Source organism: Anarrhichthys ocellatus, unplaced genomic scaffold (genome assembly GCF_004355925.1).
Source record: "Anarrhichthys ocellatus isolate YVR2014 unplaced genomic scaffold, GSC_Weel_1.0 scaffold5, whole genome shotgun sequence".
Taxonomy (NCBI): domain Eukaryota; kingdom Metazoa; phylum Chordata; class Actinopteri; order Perciformes; family Anarhichadidae; genus Anarrhichthys; species Anarrhichthys ocellatus.
Genome location: NW_022280035.1, coordinates 10,153,279 through 10,179,653, shown reverse-complemented (window position 1 = coordinate 10,179,653; position 26,375 = coordinate 10,153,279). Strand labels below are relative to the sequence as shown.

At 40.7% G+C, this 26,375-nt stretch overlaps 6 protein-coding genes and 3 non-coding genes across 10 annotated transcripts in view; 5 read left to right on the top strand and 4 right to left on the bottom strand.

Moving 5' to 3' along the window:
* Positions 1-3,083: 3,083 nt before the first annotated feature.
* fkbpl (FKBP prolyl isomerase like) lies at positions 3,084-6,323 on the top strand. 2 transcript variants are annotated; one of them, XM_031844494.1, is made up of 4 exons: positions 3,084-3,200; positions 3,863-4,010; positions 4,135-4,424; positions 4,939-6,323. In XM_031844494.1, exons 2-4 carry the CDS (start codon positions 3,863-3,865, stop codon positions 5,602-5,604), a joined length of 1,104 nt encoding a protein of 367 aa, XP_031700354.1. In that variant the 5' UTR covers positions 3,084-3,200; the 3' UTR covers positions 5,605-6,323. The 2 variants fall into 2 exon arrangements, with proteins under 2 accessions (XP_031700354.1, XP_031700353.1); XM_031844493.1 differs by lacking the exon at positions 3,084-3,200 and having other exon boundaries at positions 3,224-4,010.
* On the bottom strand, positions 6,003-6,075 carry trnaf-gaa (transfer RNA phenylalanine (anticodon GAA)). The gene has a single exon. It is a non-coding gene; the product is annotated as a tRNA-Phe (tRNA).
* A 427-nt stretch (positions 6,324-6,750) lies between the features above and the next one.
* On the bottom strand, positions 6,751-8,339 carry ebp (EBP cholestenol delta-isomerase). Its single transcript, XM_031844508.1, has 5 exons — positions 8,209-8,339; positions 7,641-7,953; positions 7,509-7,545; positions 7,304-7,434; positions 6,751-7,188 (listed from the first exon to the last, which is right to left on the bottom strand). Exons 2-5 carry the CDS (start codon positions 7,948-7,950, stop codon positions 6,977-6,979), a joined length of 690 nt encoding a protein of 229 aa, XP_031700368.1. The 5' UTR covers positions 7,951-7,953; positions 8,209-8,339; the 3' UTR covers positions 6,751-6,976.
* A 657-nt stretch (positions 8,340-8,996) lies between these two features.
* Positions 8,997-9,068, bottom strand: trnah-gug (transfer RNA histidin (anticodon GUG)). Its single transcript has one exon. It is a non-coding gene; the product is annotated as a tRNA-His (tRNA).
* A 1,398-nt stretch (positions 9,069-10,466) lies between these two features.
* Positions 10,467-10,538, top strand: trnae-uuc (transfer RNA glutamic acid (anticodon UUC)). The gene has a single exon. It is a non-coding gene; the product is annotated as a tRNA-Glu (tRNA).
* A 325-nt stretch (positions 10,539-10,863) lies between these two features.
* vma22 (vacuolar ATPase assembly factor VMA22) lies at positions 10,864-13,094 on the top strand. The gene is made up of 5 exons (XM_031844509.1): positions 10,864-11,102; positions 11,457-11,560; positions 11,666-11,778; positions 11,866-12,048; positions 12,212-13,094. The coding sequence occupies exons 1-5, from the start codon at positions 10,983-10,985 to the stop codon at positions 12,349-12,351; spliced, it is 660 nt and encodes a 219-aa protein (XP_031700369.1). The 5' UTR covers positions 10,864-10,982; the 3' UTR covers positions 12,352-13,094.
* A 91-nt stretch (positions 13,095-13,185) lies between these two features.
* Positions 13,186-18,181, top strand: LOC116381926 (zinc finger BED domain-containing protein 4). Its single transcript, XM_031844456.1, has 5 exons — positions 13,186-13,982; positions 14,288-14,536; positions 14,685-14,944; positions 15,113-15,716; positions 16,084-18,181. The coding sequence occupies exons 1-5, from the start codon at positions 13,833-13,835 to the stop codon at positions 16,924-16,926; spliced, it is 2,106 nt and encodes a 701-aa protein (XP_031700316.1). The 5' UTR covers positions 13,186-13,832; the 3' UTR covers positions 16,927-18,181.
* A 1,383-nt stretch (positions 18,182-19,564) lies between these two features.
* Positions 19,565-22,971, top strand: apobec2b (apolipoprotein B mRNA editing enzyme, catalytic polypeptide-like 2b). The gene is made up of 4 exons (XM_031844507.1): positions 19,565-19,957; positions 20,797-20,977; positions 21,161-21,512; positions 21,640-22,971. The coding sequence occupies exons 1-3, from the start codon at positions 19,674-19,676 to the stop codon at positions 21,500-21,502; spliced, it is 807 nt and encodes a 268-aa protein (XP_031700367.1). The 5' UTR covers positions 19,565-19,673; the 3' UTR covers positions 21,503-21,512; positions 21,640-22,971.
* LOC116381924 (titin) overlaps positions 21,781-26,375 on the bottom strand; it is a 9,436-nt gene continuing 4,841 nt past the window's right edge. Inside the window, exons 8-15 of the mRNA XM_031844453.1 lie at positions 25,100-25,367; positions 24,904-25,018; positions 24,653-24,810; positions 24,460-24,561; positions 23,845-23,913; positions 23,597-23,656; positions 23,405-23,470; positions 21,781-23,264 (exon numbers count right to left, since the gene is read on the bottom strand). Coding sequence (XP_031700313.1) covers positions 23,203-23,264; positions 23,405-23,470; positions 23,597-23,656; positions 23,845-23,913; positions 24,460-24,561; positions 24,653-24,810; positions 24,904-25,018; positions 25,100-25,367 — 900 coding nt within the window. The 3' untranslated portion in view covers positions 21,781-23,202. The remainder of the gene's footprint in view (positions 23,265-23,404; positions 23,471-23,596; positions 23,657-23,844; positions 23,914-24,459; positions 24,562-24,652; positions 24,811-24,903; positions 25,019-25,099; positions 25,368-26,375) is intronic.

The window sequence follows — 26,375 nt, the reverse complement described above, 5'->3', positions numbered from 1 at the left end:
CTCATTCTATCTATCTATCTATCTATCTATCTATCTATCTATCCATCTACCCATCTATATACCTACCTACCCGCCCACCAACTGATTTATATCTCTCTAGCTGTTCTGATATTTTATCTCCTCTTTTGCTATCTGGAACAATTCTCACTTTTGTTCACCTGTCATACTCCACGTTTTCCCTGAATGACGCATGTTGGACCCAACTACTGGCAGGGTGCAACGCCCTTCTGGTGAACATTAAGTGGTCCACGAGCCCTGGGATACATGCTTCTGAACTTACCCACTGGGACATTTCACAATAGGCCAGCTGGGAAGTCGGAGGGAGCCAAGCAGAAGGTGAAGGGGGTTGAAAGAGAGGGTAGATAGGAGAAGCAGAGGAGAAAGAGATGATATGGGTAACACATGGAGGAGGATTAAAACAAGGGAAGGTTCTGTTTAGTGTGAGAACAGAGGAAAAAAGACATCCAGATACACTCTATGCTTGCCTTTGCGTCATACATGTATATTGGAATTTAGAAGTATTTGAAGCTCTAGAAACTTGATTGAAAAATGTATTTGAAATGCGGGAACAAATTGAAAATATAAGCACTTGGAAAGAGTTAGTTTAAGAAATGTGACAATTACTGTGTCACTATTACTGTATAAAGTACCTGTAGCAGACAACATGTTTGATACTAAAACTATTTATTTTCATACACTATTTCCTTAATTGACCAACCTTTTCAGTACATCTGCATCTAATAAAGCTATTAAAAGGACTGCGATTAGAATGTGAAAACTGGAAAAATCCACATCCTTCCATCCACCCATCCATATTTTCCCAAGTATTTACTTTGTCTATCCTTCACACGTCCAAGCATTGAAATGCGAAATGAAATCTCTCACATTAATTTATTCCAGAGCAGTAAAACACAGTTGAGGACGAGCCTTATATTCTCACTGATTCACTTTTTGTCCATATTTGGCTGGAGCTGAGTGCATGTGCTCAGAGGACATTTGGGAGTAAGTGTTTGCTTCAAACGTTATGATGCACATGCTGCAAATCTGTTAGAGTTTATGAACATTTCAAATACCTCTTATTGCAAAATAACTGAAATTGAATTACATCACTCAGTCAATACTGACTACATTACACACTCTATGTACTAGCTGCCCAAGTAATGTCATGTTCATATTACTGGGAAGCCAGAGACTCCAACCGAAACGTTGTGTTCTTCCTCTTTACCTAGTTGTTCTTGGTGGAGTCTCTTCAAAGAGCCTCTCTTTATTGTAAGACAATGACGATGACTGAGTAGGCATTGATGTCTGCAAATTAGATTTAAGATGTTTCACTGCAGCACATCTATTGTCTCATATCATATGGTCTACAATCTTTTATTTTAGTGTCAAAATGTTTTCTGCTCACTCTGAACTATAGACGGACCAATATTGGATTTGTGAGGCTAATACTGATATCGATATTTGGGAATTTATCAAATCTGATAACCCTAGGGGCTGAAAGTAATTGTTTTAGACAACTACATACCATTACACAACACACAACATCCTATAGATTCTTATTTAAGATTGTGACCAAGATACTGAACAGATTATACTGGAACAAAGTTGCTAGTTAACCACTACAAAGACAAAAAACCTGTACACAGTACATACATCTTTTTAAGATCGTTTTGCAAGCTGCGGCCATAAAAAAGTCATCATACTCTGGGTATGTTCTTATTGTTTTAGCAACAGTTTGCTTTATGAGTCAGAACAGCAACTATAGCTCAAGGTTAAATACTGCCACCTACTGAGATAAAGTACCACAACAGCATGTGAAATGGACAACCTGGGCAATACCAATGTGGTCACAAATTTGTTTTGTTCTATAAAACAAACAAAAAAGACTCTTATGTATATGAATCATTTCCTCACAAATCGTATATGAATATGATTTTTTTAACTCCCTAAAATTCCATTTTTGTGACCACGTTTTACAATTGATCTCAGCCCCTTTTCTGTCTTACAAAGCCATTAACGTTCTGTCAAGCATTTTACCAGCATATGTGTTTTTTTCATGATACGATTTTCATCATGGTAGCTGTTATTGAAAGAGTTATTCCTTTAATTCTTTGTTTCATGAAGTGAGGATAAACTTTCTTGAACCTTTTCATAAACTCGGACACATATGAAGCCTTCCATGAGATTCACCTCTGTATACCTAATACTATAGCAAGTGTTTTACCTTGTCGACTGCTCATTAAGAGTCAAACAGGCCACATGTAGGAGGACAGATGGCATCTCAGATGACCTTCCTTTATCTCTCTCTCTCACGCGCACACACACACACACGCACACACACACACACACACACACACACACATGCACACAACACATGTTGGTTGCCCAGTGTGGTATTCTTAGGATAGAACTAATGGTCTCTAGTGTTGAAAAGATAGAGGCCTAAATCATACTGAAAGGACAGATTAACACACAGGCCTTAAACACGAGTGGAACAAGTCAGGGGTCAATACTAACAGATAAGATACGTGCATATTTTGTTGAACACTTCATTTGACAAGAGTGCACTTAAGCTTTGGCCCATAATTCCCCAAGCATAAAAAAACACCAATGCAGCTTTTTCTTTTGAAACATGCTTTATGTTTGAGTGTTGAGAATATAGATTGTGTTAAATGCGTGTTTGCTACTCTAGGCAGAAATCTGGGGAGAAAATGTATGTGGGCCAAAGCAAAAATAAATCAACTTCACTGATAAAAGTTAAAACCACGAAGACAGCCTCCGTTTCAAGCTGTTTTTACTGCAACTTGAAGTTTAACTTTAGCCTAAGTTTAAACTTTCTCCTCTTTTACTGCCTTTTCACGATCATCTTTGTCTCCACCTGCTGGAAGACAAGAGCAGTAGTTTACAGACAGACGACACATAAAATGGATGTGTTGCAATTTCTAGGGGGTAATATCATGGATATTTACGTGACTGAAATAAAATGACACAGGAAAAGGTTTTTTTTTTTACATTCCGGTACCGTAGATGGCGGTAATGCTACGAGCTGGCGTGGCACCCGTCATTACACACGAAGAAGAAGCCTTAAAGGAGACGAAGAAGAAGAAAAGTACTTCTCGTTTGTTTATGTGACCATCTGACAGTTTATTACTGTCTGATTAAGGGGCTTATTTATACTTCGTGTCAGGATTGTGTATGAGGTGAGATACATGCCTTTTAATTGCGTTTAGCACTTAACTCCGTCACAGCTCAGATTATGTAGAGAAAGTCAGTTGTTTTTGATTGCCGCGCCATAAAGCTAGCTAACGTTACCTGATGCTACGGTGTTTCTGTTAACCACTGTTGTATCCACGGGCTAGCATTAGCTACGTTAATGCACTAACGTTGCGTAAAGTAGTGTTGTAGCCTACATATTCGTTTTAGCAACGGTCACGCTGAAACTAGAGACCCCCAAAACCCAGTTATTTTACTGTACTTAACTTTCTTTGTCTTTTTGAATAATTTCTATGAAATAAAAACCAACATTGGCTTGGTGATGTATTAAGCTAACTGACTAATGTTACATAGTTGTAACGTTAACTCAACTCGGGGTGCTAACATGGTTAACTACGTTTAAATACTGATTGTAAATCTCTCAATATTCTTCACAACAAAACTGTAGCAGTTGACTATAGTGTTATCTGTTGACTATAGTGTTATCTGTTGACTGTAGTGTTAACTGTAGTTAACTACAACACTAAGAAACAGACAGAGTTGTATGGTCCCTCGGGAAACACTCTATGGATGGAGCAATGCATTCAAATAGATGTCTGAAGAAAAGATATGATCATCATTTATGTTTTGATATTTTTATGACATGAAGATGGATCCTGGTCCACCGTTTCAAACATTGCATGGCGTCAATGTCACCTCTTGGGTGTCTGTGTGTCCAGGAGGCCTCTGTAAAGTCCAGCAGAAGCAGACACACAGAGGGAGTCAACAGACTGTTTCTAATTCTGGAGATGGTGCATGTATGAGGATTTTCTATTACTTTATTCCTCAAAAATAAATGATACATTTTAAATCCACATTTGTAGAATAGAACTGTATTAAGTATCTATTCTAGCACACATAATTTCTCTTTGTCTCTTTCAGCATGCTCATCCAGTAGCTGTCCAAGGTTGGGTTCACTGTGTCAAGTCCGAGTGCAGCTCAAAGCTAGCCGGGATGAAGCAGAGAGTTTAGTATCTGAAAATGGAAATGAGGGACAGTCAGTCCAACCTGACCAATGGGTCACAGAGACAGAGGCCACAGCCTTCCCAAGATGCCAGGACTCTGTGCTGCAGGTCCCACTGGGTGACTGGACTACATTGAGGCTGGGAGAGGGTCAATGCGATATCACAGAGGCATGTGTGGAGGGGATGAGGGCGGGAGAGAAGTGTGAGGTAAGAGAACTGGAATTATAATCCAATGTCATTGTTTCGTCAAATTTTTGTGGCACAAATTCTTTGCAAACTGAAAGTAAATGCTGAAAAAATATCCATAACTATGATCGTTAGGTTTACATTTTACATATGGAAAGAGTACATGATATTTGCAGTATCCTGACATATAGTGACAGCTTAGAGGCACTGGTGGGAGTGGGTTTTTGAATACTTTGAGACTGTTGTTTTTTACTTGAGTGCACTCAATATTTTCAGTAAGCTCTTTAGCTTTGATATGAAGGGTGTTAAAAATAAACCTTGTTGGGATTTTAATGTTAACAGTAAAGGATGTGGTGCAGACCAGGTGCCTAAAAAGAAAATTTTGGATTTTTCATACCTCAATTTGGTCCCAATTTGCCAGTGCTCCCTGAAGCCTTTTTTGTTGAAAATGGATTGCAGGCTTAAAAGTTACACATAGTATTTGCAAGCATTTGAAAGTACACAGCCACTCAAATCATTGTGTTTTGCTTCTCAGATACTGATTTCTCCAGTGGGAAGTGGACCAGATGTCTCTGTCCCCCATCCTGCTGAGGAAAACCTGCCTTTATGTGCCACGATTGAACTCCAAGCTTTCACACCAGGCAAGGAATCCTGGGAGATGTCTCCTGTCGAAAAGTGTCAGTGGGTGAAGTCACACAAAGAGAGGGGTGGAGTGAGGTTCAGGAGCGGGGATGTTTGGGGAGCAGCAGACAGCTACAGCCGGGCCCTCAAACTTCTCATCACTCTCCATGGCCATGTTAACGAGGTGGAGAAGAAAGGACAAGAAGCAGAGGAGCAGAGAGACACAGACACTGGTGATAAACTACAGCAACTTCCTTCAGCTAATGAATTCAAAACCATTAAAGCAGAGCTCCACTCAAACATGTCCTTGTGCCAGCTCAAATTGAACCAACCGCAGCGGGCTAAGGCCAGTGCGACTAAAGCTACTCATCTGGAACCGGGTGGGGCTAAAGCCTGGTACCGGAGGGGCCAAGCCTGCCAGATGTTGAATGAGCTGGAGGAGGCCAGGCAGGCATTTAGGAAACTGTTAGAGCTACAGCCAGAATCACCTGCTGCTCTGAAGGCACTTAAAGACATAGCAAGTACAGAGAAAGAGAGAAATGCACAGTTGGGCCTTAGACTCAGCAAAATGTTCAGCTGATGATGAAATATTTACTGTTTATTATCAGACGCTATCTGTAGAATGGTAAGTTTCTCCTCATGATTCACCATTTAATTAAAGTATATGTACAGCAACTACATCAGCTCAAAAGTAATGCTATTAATCTGTGAATGCCCATTTTTTTTCTAACGCATTGCTTATTGTGTATGAGATGCCTGAATGCAACTCAAAAGTAAAAAACACATGTCAAAAACGTCTTTTGGAGGAATTAATGTGATTTTCCAGGTCTGATTGTTGAATGAGATCATAGCCTATTCCATGAGTGCAATACATGAAATTACCCCGTTATATGTTTAGTTCCTCTAGTGGACCACAAGGTGCCAGGCTTTGTCATGTCTTCTAAAAATTGAAGTACTCCACATGGCGGTGAGTCAAAATGCCGAAACCCGGGATCGAACCAGGGACCTTTAGATCTTCAGTCTAACGCTCTCCCAACTGAGCTATTTCGGCCCGGTGAGAACCTGGGGGATCCATTTTTACTTATTCATGCATATACTTTGTAGTGCAAATATGTATGATTATGATGATTATGTCTTTACAAGGAAGGAAACTCTAATGTTTGTAGTTCTTAACATTTCAAGTTCATCATTTATAAAACGTAACTTTACCAAATTAAAATTCTACGGCAACTGAATACATTAAAAGTCTGTGTTTTCTTTATATTTACGTTTAGTAAAACAATACAGCACCCATTAACTTAGTGCATCTACTTCCTTATCAATTATTTATTAAGACAGACCATATTTGTTTTGGAAAAGTCTGCATTGCATTAGCGTTAAAAGATAATTGTTCATGTTACATCACTGCACTAGATGAATTATCTCAAAGGTCGCAACTGGCATCGCGACCGTAATGACATGAATTACTTTACACCAGCGGACTAAATGCTTATGGGGTAAACTCCGAGGTCACATTTCATATAGTAGGAACCTGTATTTACATGAGAATCAAAATTAATTGAACTTTTTTTACAAAAACAAATACTTGAAACTAGGTTCCACGTCGAAGAGGCGCTGTATGCAGTGAGGCAGTGTTCAGTCCATTCATGAAGTTGTGTAAAATATTTACAAAATGCAGATGTTATTGCCCCTCTCCCCAAGGCCCCACAAACAAAACGCAGCTTTATTATTGAACAAAAATAAAAGCTTTATTGTTGTAAACACAAGGAACAAATTGCACTTTAAAATTAAGTGATAATTCTACAGGCACAACAGGACACACTATAACCAACTCCAAACAATAATTCATTTATTATGTTCCATCTTTGAACGTAGCGCTTTCCCAAGTGGTCTTTTCCCTTGTGCCTCATGTAGTAATTGCCCTACAGTCCCACAGTAAACTCTCCCTGTTGTCACTTCCTCTTAGACTTCGTGTTGTCCGTGTGTGTCTGCGCGGCTGACAGCTGTCTCCATGCATCCACAATGAGCACAAGCGGTATGATGATCCACAGCGCGTTCATGAACACAAAGTAGAACCAGAAGTAGACCGGGTGTCCCAACTCACTGTGAGCATAACCATCTCTGTGCTCTGTGTAGAAGTAAAGCACTGCTCCGTACAGCTGACCTGGAATCAGATTATGTGATAAGACCCATCATGTAAATATGAAAACAAGTAATTCGATTCTGAGAAATTGCTTAAAAGTCAAGTGATGCGTTTTGTTGTAATTGCACCTTCTTACCTAATGAAATGATGAGTTGCAGAACAAATCTGTAGGACTTCTTAGTTAAGAAGGCGTACACAGCCCAAAAGCTGAAAGGTCCCCATAACCATGCAGTCACAGTCTCCATACAGACAGTGAAGTTATCCGCTCTAGAAATATACAGGCAATTAGTTACAGCTTTATTGTAAAAGTTCAACGTAGTTCTATGAAAAGATGAACTCACATTACATATCGACTGTCTCCTTTGGAGTACTCTTTCCCTGTGAGAGAAAATGTAAAACGTATTCACTCATGTAGACTGCACCATCACAGTTCATACACTTTTCTCAACTTGTTGTATCTTGTTTGTACTCACACAGCTGTGACAGGAAGCTCTGGTCTCCTGGAATAATATCATAATACAGTGAGAACCATCCCTCTATGACGCCATGGATGAAACCACAAACGGCGAACCAGCACACAGCCAGACGCCTCCAAGCCCCCAGCCGGCCGGTGGTCCCGTTCTGTCCGGTGATCAGCCAGGTCACAAGCAGAAACACCCCAGACACAGAAAACAGGAACACCAGAATCTCTGACATAGATCGGTCATTGGCCACATAGGTGGGAATCAAAAGGTCCCGTGGCCAGTAGGGATGAAGAACTCCAGTTGCTGATGTGGCATCCATTATCTGTTTCAAGAAAGGATGGTCAACACTCTTAATCCACAGTAGGTTTAAATTTGATTGATTTCAACATTGTGACATTAAAGATTATGCACATACATGAGTTAGTTTAATTGACAAATGCAGTTTAATTCACTGCACTTAGTCTATAAACGTCATTTCTCACGAATTTACAAAGTATGTTTTTAGAGTATAGATTGTGTAAAGTCAAAGAGCTCAATAGCAGACAAAACAAATAACGCATGTGTATTTTGACCTTACCAGTGATAGAATGGCTGTCCAGACGCACAGAGTTTAACCTCTGTATTGAATATAGAGTGTTGGATAAATTAATCTCGGAGATCCAATAGTCCAAATCTGTCTAAATGCAAGACATGTCAGCGCAGATACACTCAAAAGCGGAACTCACTCGAGCAGGGGGCGGCTACTTGCGATTTCAAAGACCAATCATACGGCTGTATTCATAGAGCTAGCAGCACATGCGATCTGTTGGTCCATTGATTGGCTTTTCATCTCGGAACATGGACGTTGTCGTTTGCCACGACCAATAAAATGCGTCGTTTACTCCACAGTACCAGCCCATCTCTTTGTTACAAAGGTACAAATTATTATAATTGTTAGTAAGTATGTTGCATTTGAAAATGAGTGTTGAGCAAGTATGAGCAACGACCTTTCAAGTATGAGCAACGACCTTTCACTTTGACGTGGCTGTTCAAGGCTACAGAGCACTTTGCAGAAATGAGTAAAAGCAGCATTTATTAATAGAGGTCTGCTCAATTCAAATTTTCTAAACGGCCTGAAAACTAACTCAAGTCCCCGAATTAAAATACACAGTCAACTCTCTCAAAATCACAAATGATCGAAAATGTCAGCTGTTGTGGCATTAGCTGACTGGCTGATTAATAATTGTGCATTTGTTTATCGTCATTTTCAGTTATACTCTAGCATTTTTACGCGAATCGGTCGCTGTGCCTGTGTTGTAATGGACATACTGTGTTGACTGTGTTTAAAAAAAGTTGTCCTCCCAAGCCGTGTCAGGGATTTAACCCTGCCGTGACCCGGATTCGAACCGGGGTTGCTGCGGCCACAACGCAGAGTACTAACCACTATACGATCACGGCGAGCTACGGGGAGTTGTGGTGTCTGGCTGTGTAATGGGCTTTATAATGCTGGTGCCAATGCTGCTGCTGTACGTTTATTTTAACGTTTCAATATTTCTGTATTTATTTCAGCATTTTTTTTTTTTATGTTTCAACTAGCGCTCTTCAGATTCCCCGAGACCTCTAATTTACGACAGAGTTTGTTAAACTGTTGTGAAACTTTCGCACAACTAGTTGCAGGTTTCAAATTGCATGAAGCATAATTTCCATGCAACTTGACAGTCCAAAGTTACAAGAAGCAAAAAATTAAGTCTCATGCAACACGATTTAATAGTTAATTTCACTAAATTCAGCTTGTTAAATTTGTCACGTGTCGTATTGTTTTTTTAATAATGTCTCTGTCCCGGAGAGCTATTGGTGCAGTAACGCTTATGCTGGAGAAGAAAGCTAAAAGAGCTAAACGTCTGTGCATATGGAGGACTGGCTACTCAAAAGACAAACCAATGGATCATTTCATACTCTTTCCAAGGACCTTTATCAATGATACACCGGGCGTTCTGGGCAAATAAATAAACAAATAGCTCCTTGTTCCCACCATATAAATAAAATATTATTTTTTTTGGTTCCTACCTTTTGACACGAGAATGAAATTGTAGTCTGATGTATGATTGTATTTTAGCCAACAGCTCTGATTCTCATTCCCATTATATTTAAAATTATATATCATAATAATACTATTTTAAATATGTGTTTCTCAACAGATATGTGTACCCACTATACTTCACAACATGTAAATATTATTTAGTTGTTAGCCTACATTCCAAGCTCTAGGTGTGGTTGCATCATATCTCGGTCCGTGTACGTTTTGATAGTTTGTTTTACCGTTTAGTTGAAAAAACGGAAATACGGAAATACCATAAAACGGAAATGTACCGTCGTATTTCTGTTTTTGGAGTCTGAATTCAAAAACGAAAAAAACAGAGAACCGAAGTCAAATAACGAGCCGAATTTCATTTTTTTTCATTTTCATGGGAGTGTGTTAGCAGCAGTAGTTTAAACCATAGATTTAGTCATATCTGTGCTTTTGTTAATTATCTAGGTTATTGATACAGATGTATTTAATGCTGATTATGTCATCTGATATTTGATGTTTATGGTTAATTTGCATTAGTTGTATACATCATGTATTTACTTGTTCTATTTGTGTCATTTAAGAACTAAACATACCTACATGGAAAGAGTGTTGATCACGAGGCAATAAATAATGACAATTGAAAAAATATAGATATTTGGTTGATTCTTATTGAACAAGAAAAGGAAAGCTGGCTTGCATACTGCCAAATGCGACTGGATGTAGTAAAACATATACGTATTATATATTAGGACATAATCCTTAAAGCACTCGGGAAGACATTGTCTTCCCATATGGTCTAGCGGTTAGGATTCCTGGTTTTCACCCAGGCGGCCCGGGTTCGACTCCCGGTATGGGAACAGGGTTTTTGTTCTTCTTTAACAACATTTTGCTAATAGTGTTACAAGCTTTAGTTGATAATAAATAGCGATGACAGTCAGACTGTTATATGACCTGTTTGTCATGTAACGATACGTCATTTACGCCATATAATGGCTGGCTTTGCTATTAATATTGCTGGTTGTCATGAAAATATTAAGACATTCCTTCAAATGTTGTAATGCTATACCTTCAATTCTGTAATACTGATAATGTTACATTATTTCGTTGATTTACTGCGTTGTGTAGTGTATAATTCTATGGACATGTGATCTGTATCACGTGACGCTGTATGTCACATGACGCTACACGGAAGCGGCAGACGTCTTGGGTCAACGCAGCCTCTCTGAACGACTGATTCCTAGTGGAAGCGACGGCAGTAAAGACTGTATGAGAAAGTACTTGAGTTTCTACGACAAGTCGACATGGGTGTGTCCGAATTGGCGGAATCTTCTGTGTTACTGGACGAAAAACTCCTCCGTTTCATGGACCAGCTTGAGTTACTAGAGGAGAAACGAGCCACTCTCAACTCTCTCATAGAGCAGGTAACGTTAGCCTAGCACACAGAAAACCGTGGATCTTCGTCTAAATGTGTGTGTTTATGAACGTGTAAGCCCTTTGAAATCAAGCCAAAACAGCAATATTTGGTAATGTATCAAGTGTTCCAAAAATACTAGCTTTAGCCTCACAAATGTAAGGATTTGCTGGTTTTTGCATTATACTAATGTAGCAAACTGAATATCTGTTGATCAAACAAAATAAACTATACTCTTTCAGCTTAGGCTCTGGGAAATTGTGATGGGCAATATTTTACAATTTTTGAAATTGTACCTACCAAACGATTGCCTGGATCCTCTTTCCCTACTCACCATTAAGTTACTATTTCATGTTCCCCACAGGGATGGTTTTCTATGTCCAAGGCGAGATATTCGATGGGAAACAAATGCGTCTCTCTACTTCAGTATGCGAGTGAGATAGAGCCACTGGTCTGTGTTCATGCCAAGTGAGGAATTTGTCATGTTTCACAGAAATGAATGCTCCCAATACATTTTTGTTCACTGGAATTGAATAACTATCAACATGTGTGACTTTTATTTATGTGTTACAGAACTCTGGGCAGTGGTGAGGTGGATTTCTGCACAGAAAGGGTGAAACAAAAGTGTTGTAATGAGGTTGGAAAAGATAACGGGTCAATAGAGGATATTGGACCTCAAGAAGAAGGTGAGTCTGCCATAGGCCATGTGGTGATATAAAAATGAATGTTGTACAAAATACATTTTTGATTCAGTAAATGATGTGGTTTCATAGGTGTCAGGAGAAGAATCAAACCTAAAAAGGATATGACGGAGAAAGAGACGAGTGAGGAAACAAGCAGTGAGAAGGCTCCTGAAGTAAGAAAAATCGACCAGAATCCTCAGCAAGATCCACTGAAATGGTTTGGGATTTTGGTGCCACAATCTCTCAAACATGCACAGTCGTCATTTAAGCAAGGTATGATGTTCCATTCCCAAAAGATTATATATTATTCTTTTGCTCTGCTAATGTGATTTCTTTAGAATATAGCAAAGATTAGATCATCATTTTGATTTGATATGTACAGTACACACTAGATACTGAAAGCAGTATACTCTCCTCTTTTTCTGTCATATTACAGTTATAGAGCTGTCAGCTGAGATTGCAACCCTGCAGACTGCCGTTTTGAACACCCGACAGGAGCTGAAGCACAGCATGAAGGACAAACACATTCTCCTGGAGGAAGCTTCAGCAACCCAGTTGGACAGGGTGGCAGACTAAATAACTCGTACTCTCTAATGCTTAAGGGCCAATTTTATTCAACAGCGATCTTCCCGGTGAATTCTGAAGTGGAGATTTCAGTGGATTCTGTAATGACTCGATGTGTAAATAGTGATAGATTATGTTTGATCCTGTGCGCTTTGACCATCTCACTCATCAATGTGTGACCTGTTTGAGCTGGATCTGTTTGTAAATGCTGTATTTTAGTATTTATTTTAAATACATTTTGAGTTGTAGACTGTCAAATCAATTTATGAATTTAAACAGAACCTGTTTGATTATTTTCAATGAATGGCACCCTTTATAATAGGATTTATGAATTGCAATTATTAGATTTATTAATTAATAATTTACTAATACTAGAGCTCAATTTTGAGAAATTAATAAGAACCAATTGTTGGTTGCCAGATTGTGAAATATCCTTTGAATGGTGTTAAATATATATACAGTATATTTAATTTGATAGTAATGCAGTGACACATTTTTGGTAATCCATTAATGAATCCTAAATAACGTGTTAATAAATATACTGTGGTCCAGATCAGCCGTTTCCCAGAAAACATATTTATCAGCATAACAATAATTTCAATAATTAATCAATATATTATTAAAAGTTAGTTTGTTTCTGCCTGTTGATTGTATTCCTCTCTATTTGTTCTTATTGTTTGTGTTTTATTGCGTTTTATTCACATTGTTTTATTATTGAATAGTGCTGCAGAATCAATTAAATTGTTCATCACTGATTCGTATGGTAAACGCCTTATTAACCTTTATTTACAACCTCTTATCCCTTTACAAACGTGGCCTTTTTAGCTAGCGGCACCAAATTGTCTTTGATGTTGTAAATGTGTTTCCTTTTCCCCTAATTCATTATTTAAAAAAATATGCAATTCAGTCGAATTTTTAATTAAAATTTTTTATTTTATTTTATTGTCAATACAGAAATCCAATCTGAATTTCTATTCGTTTTGCAAGTATTATATCAGAGGACGACCTCTTCCTCTTGTCTGGGGACAGCCGAACATTACCGGGAACTGCCGAAACGGGAAACGATCCTCCGGTTGTTGTGTGTAGGCTACTTCCTGCTCCAATTATAACACTGGCTGTGTGCCTCCATGAAGCTCAGCGCGCTGCCTCCTCTTCACTTGCGTCCTAACGACGGATGGGAGCGCAGAAACAACGGATGTAGCTTCACTATTATAAGTATTTCTGTTTCCAGACATCCACAGCAGCCTGTGTAGTCAGATTGTGGCCGATTTTGGACGTGCAAGCCACGCAACTCCTGCCTGAAATTACATTTTCTTTTGTCTGCGCAACTGGCATCAACATTTTCTTTATTTTAATGTGTGAGCAGGGATAGAAAAGTAAACACGCTGGCCTGCGCTCATGATCAGTGGCGAGGTGAGATTGATACCTCGGACTCGGGATTGTCCTTGATCGCAAGTTGATTTGACTTCGGAGCAGAGTAGCTGTGTGCTCCAATGGCGTCAGTTTCGAAGGTGTCTATTCTGGATTACTTTAATATTGTGTTTGAAGGTGAAAATGGCAAAATCGAGTCCAACTGCAAGGCTTGTGGTACGAGGATCCAGGCGAAGCGGAGTGTCACGTCCAACTTCGTAACGCATCTCAAGGTAATCATTTCAAAATAAAATGTTTTTATCGCCTGTACTTATTGTTCGTCTTACCATGTTTCTGGCAACATCAGCTGAAACAGCTGGCCCTAGTATCGTTTAATGTATATGCTACCACGCAGTGTCAGACATATAAACCTAACTGTAAAGACACTCTGTTGCTCCTCTACCCATACTGTATCCTCTTCCACAGATGTCAAAAGAAGGCAGTATGGGGTAGAGATGTAGGCTATACATCTACTGTTCTACCTGCCAACCAATAACATTGCTGCCCCCCCCCCCCTCTCTGTGTCTCTCCCATTCAGCGGAAGCACCAGGCTATGTATGATGACTTTGTGAAAAGGAAGGATATGAAGAGAGAGGGTTACTCCTCTGGTTCCCTGCACAGTTTCACCCCAAATGGAGGGAATACCCGCTACACTCTCCCCATCAGTACTCGAGTGGGAGGTGGAGGAGGAGGAGGAAGTGCTGGAGGAATGGGAACTCTTGAGGGAGGAGTAGGAGGAGGCTCTGGCGGAGGGGTGACCAAGTTTGACAGACATGACCCACGTCAGGTGTGTGTTACAATCCATCATCGCTTGATATGCAAATAACCAAGCTACTATTTATGAAATCCCATAGGCGTTGCATTATTTATTGTGGCATTGCGATGAAACCATTTGCTACGATGAGGGTCATTTACAAAGTGTTTTGTCACCACAGGTTCTGATCTCTGAGGCTATAGCTAAGATGATCGTGCGTGATCTGCAGCCAGTATCCATAGTGGAAAATCAAGGCTTCAGAGAGCTGCTTCAGCTCCTGGAGCCCCGTTACACTCCTGAGCCACAGCACTACATCCAGAGCCAGCTCCTCCCAGCCTACGTCTACCAGGCACAGCTGGCAACCCGTCAGGCACTGGCCTCAGTGCACGCCCTCAGTCTCAGCCTGGATCTCTGGAGGGGCTTAACTGGAGCCACTTCAGGGTAAGGAGGTAAAATCAACCAAAAACAACATGATTCCGTCTTGGTTTGATTCCCTAACTGATGAGTCCCCTTCTCTGTCTGTCTGTCTCTGTCTCTGTCTCTCTCTCTCTCTCTCTCTCTCTCTCTCTCTCTCTCTCTCTTGCTGTGTGTGTGTGTGTGTATGTGTAGGTACGTCGGTGTCACCTGTCATTTTCTCACATCTGATTGGCAGATGCGCTCAGCTCTCCTGGCGTGTCTTCCCCTGACTGGAGGCAGCTCTGGGAATCGTGTGCTTTCAGATTTTGATGAAGTATGTCACTCTCATGGCGTGTCGGGGAGAGCATTTCGTGTGGTCGCGGACCATTTCCGAGCAGCAACAACAACAGCAAAGCCGTGTTGTCTTCCTGGTTTCCTGGTTGAACCTTCTCTCGCTAACGGGCAAGATGAAGACGACAGGGAAGAAGTGGACAATGGTAACAATGTGGAGGGAGGGATCAGGAATGGCCATGGTGATGGAGGAGAGGATGGAGAGTGGGAGGACTTGTGGGAGCAGGGTCTGGGTGTTTCTCGTGTGGACTGTTTCTCTCGCTCTCTTGAACAATGTGTCAGAGAAGGGTTACGCTCCTGTCCACAGGTCACTTCCACACTGGCTAAGGCTGCCTGTTTCTACAACTACATTACCTCTGCTGTCCCACCTGAGAAACTTAGCCAGGTGTTTGACGGTCCTGGGTTGAGCATGAGGGCACCAGGAAATACCCCCCCTGTAGCAATAGACTGGGCTGCTCAGCTTAAGGTATGTGTAGTATACAAGCAGAGCTTTACATTCTTTTCCCATACTTCGCATTTAAGATTAATAAACTCTATTAATAAATTAATAATGATAATAAACTCTTAAACTGTCCCAATATCTGCTTCCAAATACATTATAATGTGTCAGTTGCTTTTTAGTTGTTTGTACTCCTTATGAATGCTAAAAAGAGAGATTATATAGTGTCACCAGTATGCAGTATGTGTCCATAATAACCTTCATTTCATAGCCCGATTATGTGGCTATTTTAGCAAAGTTTTTAATATGACACTGAGAAATGCTAGCCTTTCTATGTATGTTTCCATAGTTTTAAATAGGATAGTTAATTATTTTGTTTCATTTTTCGACGCAGGTGCTTCGTCGGCTGCTGGACTCAGTGGAGTTCTTGGAGGAGGTGAGTGGTCCGGGGGAGGTGGTGCTGGGTGATTCAGAGAGAGGCCTGCTGAGGGAGCTGACTGACACTTTGGAGCCCTTCACTGAGGCCTGGGACATGGTGCAAGGGGACAGACAGGCAGACATACAGACAGACAGACATGTGTCCATCAGCCTGGCTCTGCCTTGTGTTCTCGGCCTTCGCAAGCATCTCTCTGAGACCTCAACCCCCCACTGCCCCTCTCTCCTGGTGGGCCTCAGCCAGGCTGTAGAGCGTCGGCTGGCGCCTGTCCTGGAGGACCCTCTCTACATCACTGCCACCACCCTGGACCCCCAGTTCAAGCTCACTTGGAGCAGCAACCCTGACTGGCACAGACAAGTCCTCATAGAGGAGTTGTCCAAACATTCCACAGCCTCTAGCCCCATAGACCTCAACACAAACATACATCCTCAATCCCAGACCCCTCCTGCCCCAGCTCCATCACCGGTCTCCTCGCTTTCCCGGCCCTGCAAGCTGTTCTCTTTCATCAAGCAGAGACCCACAACACAGGCCAAGAGCCTAGATCAGGAGTTGGCCGTCTACCTACGAGAGGAACCCACAGACGAGGAGGCTTTGCATTACTGGCAGCGTAAAGCAATTGACTTTCCTCTGCTTGCTCAGGTGGCCAAGAGGGCGTTTACCATACCTGCTTGTGGCACTGTAGTCGAGAGCATCTTTACCACTGCAGAGCGCTGTCTGCGGCCAGAGAGAGGCCGCGTCTTGCCAAAAAACCTGGAGACGCTCATCTACCTCAAAGCGAACTACAGATTATTATGGACTTAAAGCTAGGAGTCAAGCATTTATTTTACCTGAATAGCAACTAAAGGCTTTATATCTGCAGAAACGTTACTTCTTGGATACTAACCTCTTTCTCTCTCTGAGGAAACTGGGCTAGCAGTATAACATAGGACTCATGCTACACATCATTTAAAGTGAGATCCAATGAATTACCTAGAATTGCCGCGACTCAGTTCCCCTTCTTAAGAAGGCTTTTCCAGACTGCAGTCTGTGTGGATTGCTGTCTGTTTACCGTGTAGCCTGAATACGGGCTATCATACTACATTCTGTGAACCGAGGGGATTAGAAGCAGATCAATACTAAAGCATTTACTTTGACATTATTTTACCCGGTCAGGGTCTTCAGACATTATTTTACCCGGTCAGGGTCTTCAGATAACCGCGACACCACAAAGACCCGACTCTCTATAAGTCCCAAACCCAAACTGAGCTTGTGTCTGTGCACTGACATGCCGACAGTAACTAAATGGTCAATTATTGCATACTGTAGCACCTGATTTATTCTCACTGATGTACAATAACCCTAGAGGTTCTGACTAATTCATTGGATGTTGTTTTTGAAGGCATCGGCATCGGCTGCTAAACAATATATCAGTGCATCATCCACTTATTCTTTTCTCTTTCTGTATGTATGCCTCATCACTGGGACATCATAATAAAAGAAATTCACTTGCTAAAACAGAGGTGCACTCATGCATATATGTTGCGCACCTTTTATTTGTTTTCGCCAATGGAGAAAAGCTCAAATCTGCGTCATAAATAAAACTTGTTTTTTTTACCCTAATTCATTTATATTTTCCTCTGCCAGTCCTTTATACTGTACATGTGCCCTGTCAAAGTGGAGGTCAATTTCATTTTATTCATCAGCACTTTTTACTTTTTCAATCAATGTCCAATTCTACTTCTGAACTTTTAGGAATTGAAATTGGTTTGACCCTGCTTCTGCCCCGGAAAACTAGCAGAGGATGTGTGCATGTGGCATAACATTGGCATTTGCTTTGTCTGACCTCACTGAAATATTTTGAAACCACTTTGCAGGGCACCACTTTGAAGGAGAAACTGTGACCACTGCAGTGTGCGTTTGCCTTTATTCAGGCACTCTGTTGCTCTTGGCTTGGCCAGTGGGGAGGCAGGCCGGGTAATTGCATGTAATTCCATTACAGTTCAATTTGAGTCAGCGGGCAGTCAGCAGTCGCATCCTACACGGTTCTTTCCTCAAATCCAGCTTGGCCCACAAAACCTTATTACTCAAGCCTTTAGAAATAAATGGCAGGAAACGTAAATGTAGCTACCATGCAACTGTTCTCTAATGCTACATCAGAAGGCACAAAATGCATTGACTGTTTTGTGATAAAAATCAATTTGAAGATGAGTGGCTGTGAAGGAATTGTAATTGATGTTATTATAAGGACTGTCACAATGATTGCACCTCTTTTTCACAGACCTCAAAACGGATTCATCTCAGTGTTGCTGTTTTTGATATCGTTGAAAACCACTTCTGATGAGGTGTGTTAATCTGTGTGAGGTACAATGAGATTTTCCTCGTAGATGATGATTATCAAAGATTGCTGTGGTGTTAATGATTCTTATCACTGCAGGATGTCCCTGTGGATTTAGATGTGCTGCTAGATATCAGTGTGGATGTGTCAGTGTGTTTAACTTTGAAAAGAGTTTTTTTTGCTCATCCCCATGGGTGGTGGTGGTGGTGTTGTTTGTGAGTGTATCTGGAGCAGCTTGAAGTGTCTCCCCCTCCCCCCCAGCTGTGACAGCTCATCCATTTGAGTTAGTTGAGCAGGCTGGGCATGCGGTCTTATTGGTAATTGCCTCTGAAATGAATTACTTGGCAGAGAGTGAGACTGGGGAAGGAAAGGAAATTGTAATTGAACTGCCCCCTCCCCTCCACCCTCTCCCTTATGCATCTGCAGTGCAGAAAGCCATTTTCTGTCTGCACATAGACACACACGGGTACAAATATACACACAAAATCTCTTACAAATCCAATTTTTCCCCTCCCCCCACACAATGGCCCCAGCAGAGGACAATATTGATGCAGGGTGATTTCATAGATTGATTGTTCTCAGGCACAAGCACACTGGGCCACACTCTCGCACTCTTATTCAAAGCACAGAGATATATATTTACACATTGGTGTTTGTGTGTGTATTAGTATGTACCGCTTCCTCCCCCACTTGCTGGCCTTTGTTTATTGCTTACGTCTAACGGGTTGCAGGACTTTGGAGTTGGCACAAACAAGAGTGCTATTCAAGAGACCCCTGGTTACCCTATACACAGAGACAAATGCAGCCAAGCACCGTTATTAATAACCCGCCTGTTGCTCGCCTCTTGACAGTTAAAGCCTTTTGGATTACAGAGACGCCACTTGTTTTGTTTGAGGTTGTACATTTATCCACAGAATATGTTAGTTTTCTTTCTTAATTGGGCATCTGTATAAATTGTCTTAGAGATATGTTCAATTTTGCCCCTAATTCCATCATGCAAAACATCACTCTTGTGTTGTCCTTTGGCCTTTTGACAACCAGGTCATGGAAAGAGGGGGAGTGTGTTAACCTACCCCTGCCCCGGCCAGACATGCACATGTTGTGACTCAAACCATGACACACAATAGGATCTATTTCTGTAAGTGCACTAGTGTTATCACTCTACTTGCCCTGAGCTCTTTCTCCTTCTCCCTCCTTCTCTTTAACGAAGCCTCTTACCCACTTGCTCAAAATCATGGCCGACAGAAACAGCCGGGTCACTGTTAAGAGGAAAGAGAAGAAGTCAGAAAACAAAACGAATGATGAGAAGGACAAAGAAAAGGATAAGGGGAAGGAAAAAAATGTGAATAAGTCTGCCAAACTTCTGAAAAAGACGGAGAAGACCCCCGAGCAGCCCAAGACGGATGAAGAGAAGAGGAATGGGAAAAGTGGAGGCGCAACGGGAGCAGAGGCAACAAACACTGAGGAAAGTGGAGAGTTTCAGCCCATTGAACTGCCACCGTTTGAGATTGTAACTGGGTGAGTAAGATTTAATACATACACCACAAGAATTAGGCCACATCAGTTGCACACCTGTTCTGCTCTTTTACAATCCACTTTTTGGGTTATTTTGTGCTTTCTTTTGAAGTAGGTGTTCATGTCTTTCTGTAAGTGATATTGTTCCAAACGCTTAATAGTTGATTTCAGTGAGGAGGGACAATAATGACTTGCCCTAACCCTGTCGTACTTACTAACCCAGCGGTAAGAATAGGGATGAGTCACAGAACCCCCACTATATCACCCCACTTAGCATCTGTTCCACAGTTTCTGTCCTTTGAGTATTAGCTGTTTGATATGAGATCTAACTGTGAAATCCATCTAGCTTTGCATATGCAGTATAACAATGGATAAAAAAAAGAAAGACATGACGGGTATGTTTCTTGTACAGTTGACTCACGAAGGGCCTGGCACATCTACAGATCATCGGACAATGTGAAAGCCAAACATATTTATAGAAACATCAGTTTACTCAGCGGTAGCCTCATTTATATTCTACTCGCAGTGTCACTATAGTCTATTTTGAAGCCTCCCTATCATCACTCTTTTTTTGTGTCTTGGATGGTTGACAAATTCATCATAAAAAGTGCTCCGTGTTAGGCGAGGCAGTGAATGTCAGTTACAATGTCATGCACAACGATTAAAGGTTACAAATAACTTTGAAAGCACCGCTGATAGATAAATCACACGGAATGTGTTTTTTTGCTCTCTTGCTAATTCAACCATCATGCACTAAAAAGCCCCAGTGGTGACAGTTAGTGCTGTGTTTTATAAAGCTTTACAACAGAGTTATGGAAGCTCTTCCTTTCAATCTCCACTAGGGAACAGATGAGCCCGTTCTACTTCAAGTTTCAGTTCAGGAATGTGGAGTACTCTTCGGGGAGGAACAAGACCCTGCTGTGTTTCAGGGTTGATACACCAGGAGGCAGCACAGAGCCTCTGAAAGGTTATATGGAGGATGAACATGCCACAGCTCATTCTGAAGAGGCCTTCTTTCAACAGGTAATTGAACGCTCACACACACATCTTTCTTACTTTAGTATCATGTAACACACGTGTGAACCCCAATGGAGGTCTGATTTCCATTGGTTTGCAACAATTCCTCTTGTGCTAATGTTATATGTAATATGATTTTTTTTTTTCTCTCCTTTATGCCTCTATTAATCCCCACTCTTTCCTTTCCAGGTGCTCCCTAATGCTTCCCAAGAGTATGAAGTCACATGGTATATTTCATCCAGTCCCTGTGTGGCTTGCACAGCCAAGTTGGCCAACATCCTCCAGCAGCGCAAGAAGGTCCGTCTCTGCATTTTCTGCTCCCGGCTCTTTGAGTGGGAGGAGCCGGAGATAGTAGAAGGGCTCCGGGCTTTGGTGAGCGCCGGTTGCAAACTGCGGATGATGAAGCCGTCTGACTTCACACATGTTTGGGAAACGTATGTAGAGAAGGAGGACGAGAGCTTTGCACCCTGGGAGGATTGTCAGGAGAACTATGACTACTATGTAGAGAAACTGGCTGAAATCCTCAAGTAGTAGTGAGTTGGTAAGTATTCTGTATGTTCTATATAGCCTTTAAACTTCTTTTGGGTAAAAAAAAAAAAAAAAAAAAAAGTTGGATTTTAAGGTTTGTCTGGATAATGACCGTCTTTCCCGGTTGTCTTTTGCTGCAGGTGCACATGATGACAAGATCTACCCATTGACTGAACCACAAATCGGCTTATTTGTTAAAACCACATCGGTTGAACTTGTGTTTCTTGTAGTGACTTTTGAAGGTGCAGATCAGTATTAGCTAGAATGAACACTCTCATGGCATCATTTTGTATTTTTTATTCTGATAACTTCATATCGAGACACAAAATGCGTGAATGGCATATTTGTAGCATGACATACTGTAGATAAATATAATCATTTAGAAGAAAAAAGCAACAACATTCATCGCTGAAACATTTAATGTTATATAAGCTTTGGAGAAGACTAACTTACATTTACTCACCACTGGGGCCAGATGCATAAAATCCACGACTAATAGTACACACAAAGACAGAAATATGCATATGCATTATTTTCGTTTGGTTGACTCTGTTTTATAAGTCTCAGCCATAAAGGAACTGTGTGCACGTGCATGCATGAGCCTCTTATCAACTCCCAGTTACCCATTAATGGATGTAGAAACACCCTTAAACAATCATTGGCATGGTGAGACTTGTGCCTGCTCCACCACTTGTTGGACATCAGTAAGTGATAAGAATGGCAAAGAAAAAGAGCAATTTCATCGATTTTGTTGCATCTGCTCTATTCTCCAACAGTACAACAGCTGTTATTAAGCCTGACCGTTACTCAGGGCCGTGGCTATTTATAGCACTCGTACCACTAATTCATTACATGTACCTGTAAATCATCATCACAGTAATTTCTCAATCATCATTAACGTCACAAAGATTATGATTAATGATTAATTGATTATTTGGGATAACATCAAAAGATCATCGATAGAGCAATAATAACTCATTAATAGTTTAAAATTAGGTTTACAAATGCACCTTTGTTTGAAATTGTACAGAAGGCTGTGTAGACCACAAAATGATTACACAATCATTCAAATTGAAACTGTGGGAAAAGACGTACACATGTGTTTTGTGAGTACACATCGTTTTACATCTGGCCCCATGTGTTGGAACACTAACTAAAGGAGTATTGATAAAGTCTCCTGCAGATCAACACATGCGTATATGTAACATGCTTATAATAATTGAGAAACAAAAGAAGCTAACAATGTATATGATTGATTCTTAATCACATAAATAATGTTTCATATTTTAACTGTGCCTTTAACATTTACATCTTGAGATTTAAAATGTGTACAATTCTAACAGTATTATGCTACCGAGTAATGTTCAGTGCAGAACAAATCTGTGCACATTTAAATGGCATATGTCTGTTGGTCCAGGGTGCAACTTCTCGTCAACTGTTTTATTTCCCATTAAATTTGGTACGAACATTTACAGTCCCCAGAGGACGTATGTTAATGAATTTACTTTTATCTATCACTACAGACAATTTAAAACTTTGAATTTGCTGCCCTGCTATTGGTAAGCGTCGCACAATAGCAAGATGATTCTCTCTTCAGTTTTAATACATCCAAATGTCCATTAAAGCCTCACAGGGCTGAATCATACTGTAGACGTATTATCAAGTACCTGCTAAACTGGTACAAATAGAGCTTAAGTGACTCATTATTTAAAGGAAATCAGCCCGCCGTTCTTTTCTGTTCCATCTTGGTTCTCACTCGTCACAACTAGAAAGACATGAAGGGCGAGATGTGGAAGGAAGGAAAATAAATACATTGTCTGTTAAAAAAAATATTTGGCACAGCGCCTTTCATCACAGAGACAATATTTACTCTGAAAAGTGCATTTTTAAATTTGACTTTATTACCTTGGTCCTCCTGTGACGTTATTGGTAACGGTGTTTCACTGCAAATTGTGCCATTGTCGTCAGCTTCTGTAGGTCAAATTGTTAAAAAAAAATAAAGGGATCATGTCAGTGAAGGGAAAGATCTAGGGCACTTTCAAAACGTATTGATACAGCTTTTGTATAATCTGCTTTACTCATCTGTGGGTCCTTTACCTTTAGAAGAAGCATTCAGTTCTGCATCGGTGATGTACTCAACCAGTGGACAGGGTGCATCTGCAGGAGGGAGGAAGGAACGTTCACACAAGAGCACCAACGGCTATAGGCAAACTAAGAAAGTCAGAGTCTAACTTGAACATGTCAGTTTCACAAATGATAATTTCTAAAGTAGCACGGAAATGAATCACTGGTGGGGCTGTAACTGCCACCAAAACCACAAGCCCTGAGAGCTGCTGTCAACATACCATCACGGCCCTTTAGCTGAGCCATGGTGAGAAACAGCTCGGCCTCTTCTGGCTTCTCTTCACCATCAGCTATGTTGTAAAAAAAAAAAAAAAAAGTCACCACCTTGTGAAATATATATAATGAATATAATATATTATAAATGTCACATTTAAACCTGCAATAACACTCAGCTGAAACAAGGTTAGACATTTCATCAACTTTATATTTTATTGCCTTTCTTTTCACTCTTTATTTAGTCTCTCTGTTTTTGGTTTCCACTAAAAGTATTTTTTGGTTTCCACTAAACCAAAAAATATCTGCTCTTTAGTTGATAAATGCTCCACTTGTTCACCAGCCAGTCGCTAACCGTGTCAGTCTGACATTTGGTGCTGACCACTACTATGGGTTTTAAGAGCTTTTTTTTGCCTAAAACAAGCCTCCCGAAAACGACGCGGTGAGAGTGAACCAAAACAGTAACGTTGTGGGCCGGAGAGATCAACAATGAGCTGAACTCGCTTCATTAAAATGCTCCATAAAGCTGAGGGTAGCTGCAGATTTGCGTGATAATTCTATTCTATCATCATACGATTTTCAAAATCCATGCACTCAAAAAGTCCCAAAAAATAAAGGAAAACCTGGTTTGCGAATGACTCTGAGGATGATGCATCCAAGGAAGACAGCAATGATGCCGAAGAAGATGCAGCCAGAGATGGAAAGAAGCACCCTCCTCTTCAAAACTGAAGAATAAAAAAAAAACGAAACAGAGAATGTAAGTGAGAATATTTGCAGGGTAAAAACTCATAGCTTCCAAACCTCAGTTATACTCACGTAGGTTCTTAGTCTTCAAAGAATCACTGCTTCTTGAATAAGATGGTCTACCGGTACGAATGCCCTTGCAGGTGTACAGGCTCTGCTCAGGGTCATTCTGGGGTGTGACTGCATGCTTCTCAGAGGGCTGAAGATCGATTGGTTGCCCATCTTTGAACCTGTGAGAAGGTAAGAATCCACATAGTGCACACATGAATGCATTTAGAGAATGTTACTCTATAGCATGAACTGGTATTTTTGAAGTGTATTACCATGTGTAGTTCCACATGTTCTGACTTTCGTGCACCCCACATCTGAGCACCAAGCTGTCGGTGGAGAAGACCTCGGACCAGCCAGTTAACAGGATTATATTAGCCTGTGGGCGCTCTGTAAAAACACAATCAAAACTGTGACGAACACATTCAACACATACAGAAAATTGTTAGCGAGAAGTCAAGAAAAACGTACCCTCAACGTCAAGTCTCACAGCCTGACTCTGGTCTGAGCTGAAGACTGTATCTCTTCCTCTTTTAGCTTTGCATTGATATGATCCGGTGTTTGTTCTCGCAACAGATTTGATAGTGTGATTGTTTCCAGTTTCGGTGAGTAGACTACCATCTTTGAGCCACAGGTACTCCCATCCAGAAGAGACATTAACGTGACAGCTAAAGGAGACTGAATCTTCAGTATGCATCACGTTGTGTGTGGGGTCCTGCATCAGTGTGACTCTGGGTTTTGTATCTGTGGGGAAATAAGTATGACAGCATTTTAATGTATGTCACACTGCATAACCCAGAATAAGGAGCAGCTGGCCTTAGCTGCTTTAACTTACTTTTTTGATATGCTGAACCTCTACTGCCTTACCAGAATTCCTCCCAAAGAAGAAAATGAAGCTGCAGCCATGACATTGTTATCTAGGCTTAGCATAAAGACTGGAAGCAGGGGGGAACATCTAGCCTGGCTCTGTCTAAACACGGTATATGCAGGAATCTTTACGTTAAATTTAAGACCTTTAAGACTTTTTTTGAAACTCCTTCCATACATTTTAAGACCTCGTCTAGACCTCACTGCGTTCTAACCAATTATATCACTTTTACTATACATTGATTGAAGGATAGCACAACTAAACAGTCTCAGTTTGTGGTAGCCCCTTGAACCACTGTATCAATGCAACATAATTCAGATGGACGGCATGGGAACAAAGCACAAGATAATTAATGAAGTAAGTAACCCAATGCAATGTTTATCAAGGGTAATATCAGTATTACACAAGAGCTAGAAAGATAATATTGCAATCTATTTCTTTATGAAAACTATACTATGACTTTTAATGGCATTTTTTATGACATTAAGACGATGACTTTTTTATGACATTACATGATAACTTGTTTTGATGATATACTACACAATGATATTTATTATGATATTCTGTTTACTTTTTATGACTTTTGTTATGACATAGTGTGTCATAACAAAAGTCATAAAAAGTAATTGTGACTTTTTATGAGATTTTTAAAGAAAAATCCTCACCATAAACATCCAGAGTTAGTCCGTCACTGCAGTTGCTGGTTACATCCCGGCTCTTAAATTTTCCTGAACAGCTGTATCGTCCATGGTGTGAGGCTGAAGCAGAACTGATGGAGAGAGTAGCTGCATCTAAACCAAAGGATGCAGTACTATCTGCCTGGACAGGCTGATTATCTTTGAACCACCTATATTTCCAGTCAGCGGTGCCGTCCATCCC

What these genes read in the sequence shown, in the direction of transcription:
- LOC116381926 (XM_031844456.1), top strand. Translation starts at nt 13,833, where the DNA reads ATGGCGTCAGTTTCGAAGGTGTCTATTCTGGATTACTTTAATATTGTG. An exon ending in ACTTCGTAACGCATCTCAAG is followed by an intron (nt 13,983 to 14,287) that starts GTAATCATTTCA and finishes TCTCCCATTCAG; the next exon opens with CGGAAGCACCAGGCTATGTA. An exon ending in ACAGACATGACCCACGTCAG is followed by an intron (nt 14,537 to 14,684) that starts GTGTGTGTTACA and finishes TTGTCACCACAG; the next exon opens with GTTCTGATCTCTGAGGCTAT.
- apobec2b (XM_031844507.1), top strand. Translation starts at nt 19,674, where the DNA reads ATGGCCGACAGAAACAGCCGGGTCACTGTTAAGAGGAAAGAGAAGAAG. An exon ending in CCGTTTGAGATTGTAACTGG is followed by an intron (nt 19,958 to 20,796) that starts GTGAGTAAGATT and finishes AATCTCCACTAG; the next exon opens with GGAACAGATGAGCCCGTTCT. An exon ending in AAGAGGCCTTCTTTCAACAG is followed by an intron (nt 20,978 to 21,160) that starts GTAATTGAACGC and finishes TTTCCTTTCCAG; the next exon opens with GTGCTCCCTAATGCTTCCCA.
- fkbpl (XM_031844493.1), top strand. Translation starts at nt 3,857, where the DNA reads ATGAAGATGGATCCTGGTCCACCGTTTCAAACATTGCATGGCGTCAAT. An exon ending in TAATTCTGGAGATGGTGCAT is followed by an intron (nt 4,011 to 4,134) that starts GTATGAGGATTT and finishes TGTCTCTTTCAG; the next exon opens with CATGCTCATCCAGTAGCTGT. An exon ending in GGGCGGGAGAGAAGTGTGAG is followed by an intron (nt 4,425 to 4,938) that starts GTAAGAGAACTG and finishes TTTGCTTCTCAG; the next exon opens with ATACTGATTTCTCCAGTGGG.
- ebp (XM_031844508.1), bottom strand. Translation starts at nt 7,950, where the DNA reads ATGGATGCCACATCAGCAACTGGAGTTCTTCATCCCTACTGGCCACGG. An exon ending in GAGCTTCCTGTCACAGCTGT is followed by an intron (nt 7,546 to 7,640) that starts GTGAGTACAAAC and finishes TTTCTCTCACAG; the next exon opens with GGAAAGAGTACTCCAAAGGA. An exon ending in GGAGACAGTCGATATGTAAT is followed by an intron (nt 7,435 to 7,508) that starts GTGAGTTCATCT and finishes GTATATTTCTAG; the next exon opens with AGCGGATAACTTCACTGTCT.
- vma22 (XM_031844509.1), top strand. Translation starts at nt 10,983, where the DNA reads ATGGGTGTGTCCGAATTGGCGGAATCTTCTGTGTTACTGGACGAAAAA. An exon ending in TCAACTCTCTCATAGAGCAG is followed by an intron (nt 11,103 to 11,456) that starts GTAACGTTAGCC and finishes TGTTCCCCACAG; the next exon opens with GGATGGTTTTCTATGTCCAA. An exon ending in ACAGTCGTCATTTAAGCAAG is followed by an intron (nt 12,049 to 12,211) that starts GTATGATGTTCC and finishes GTCATATTACAG; the next exon opens with TTATAGAGCTGTCAGCTGAG.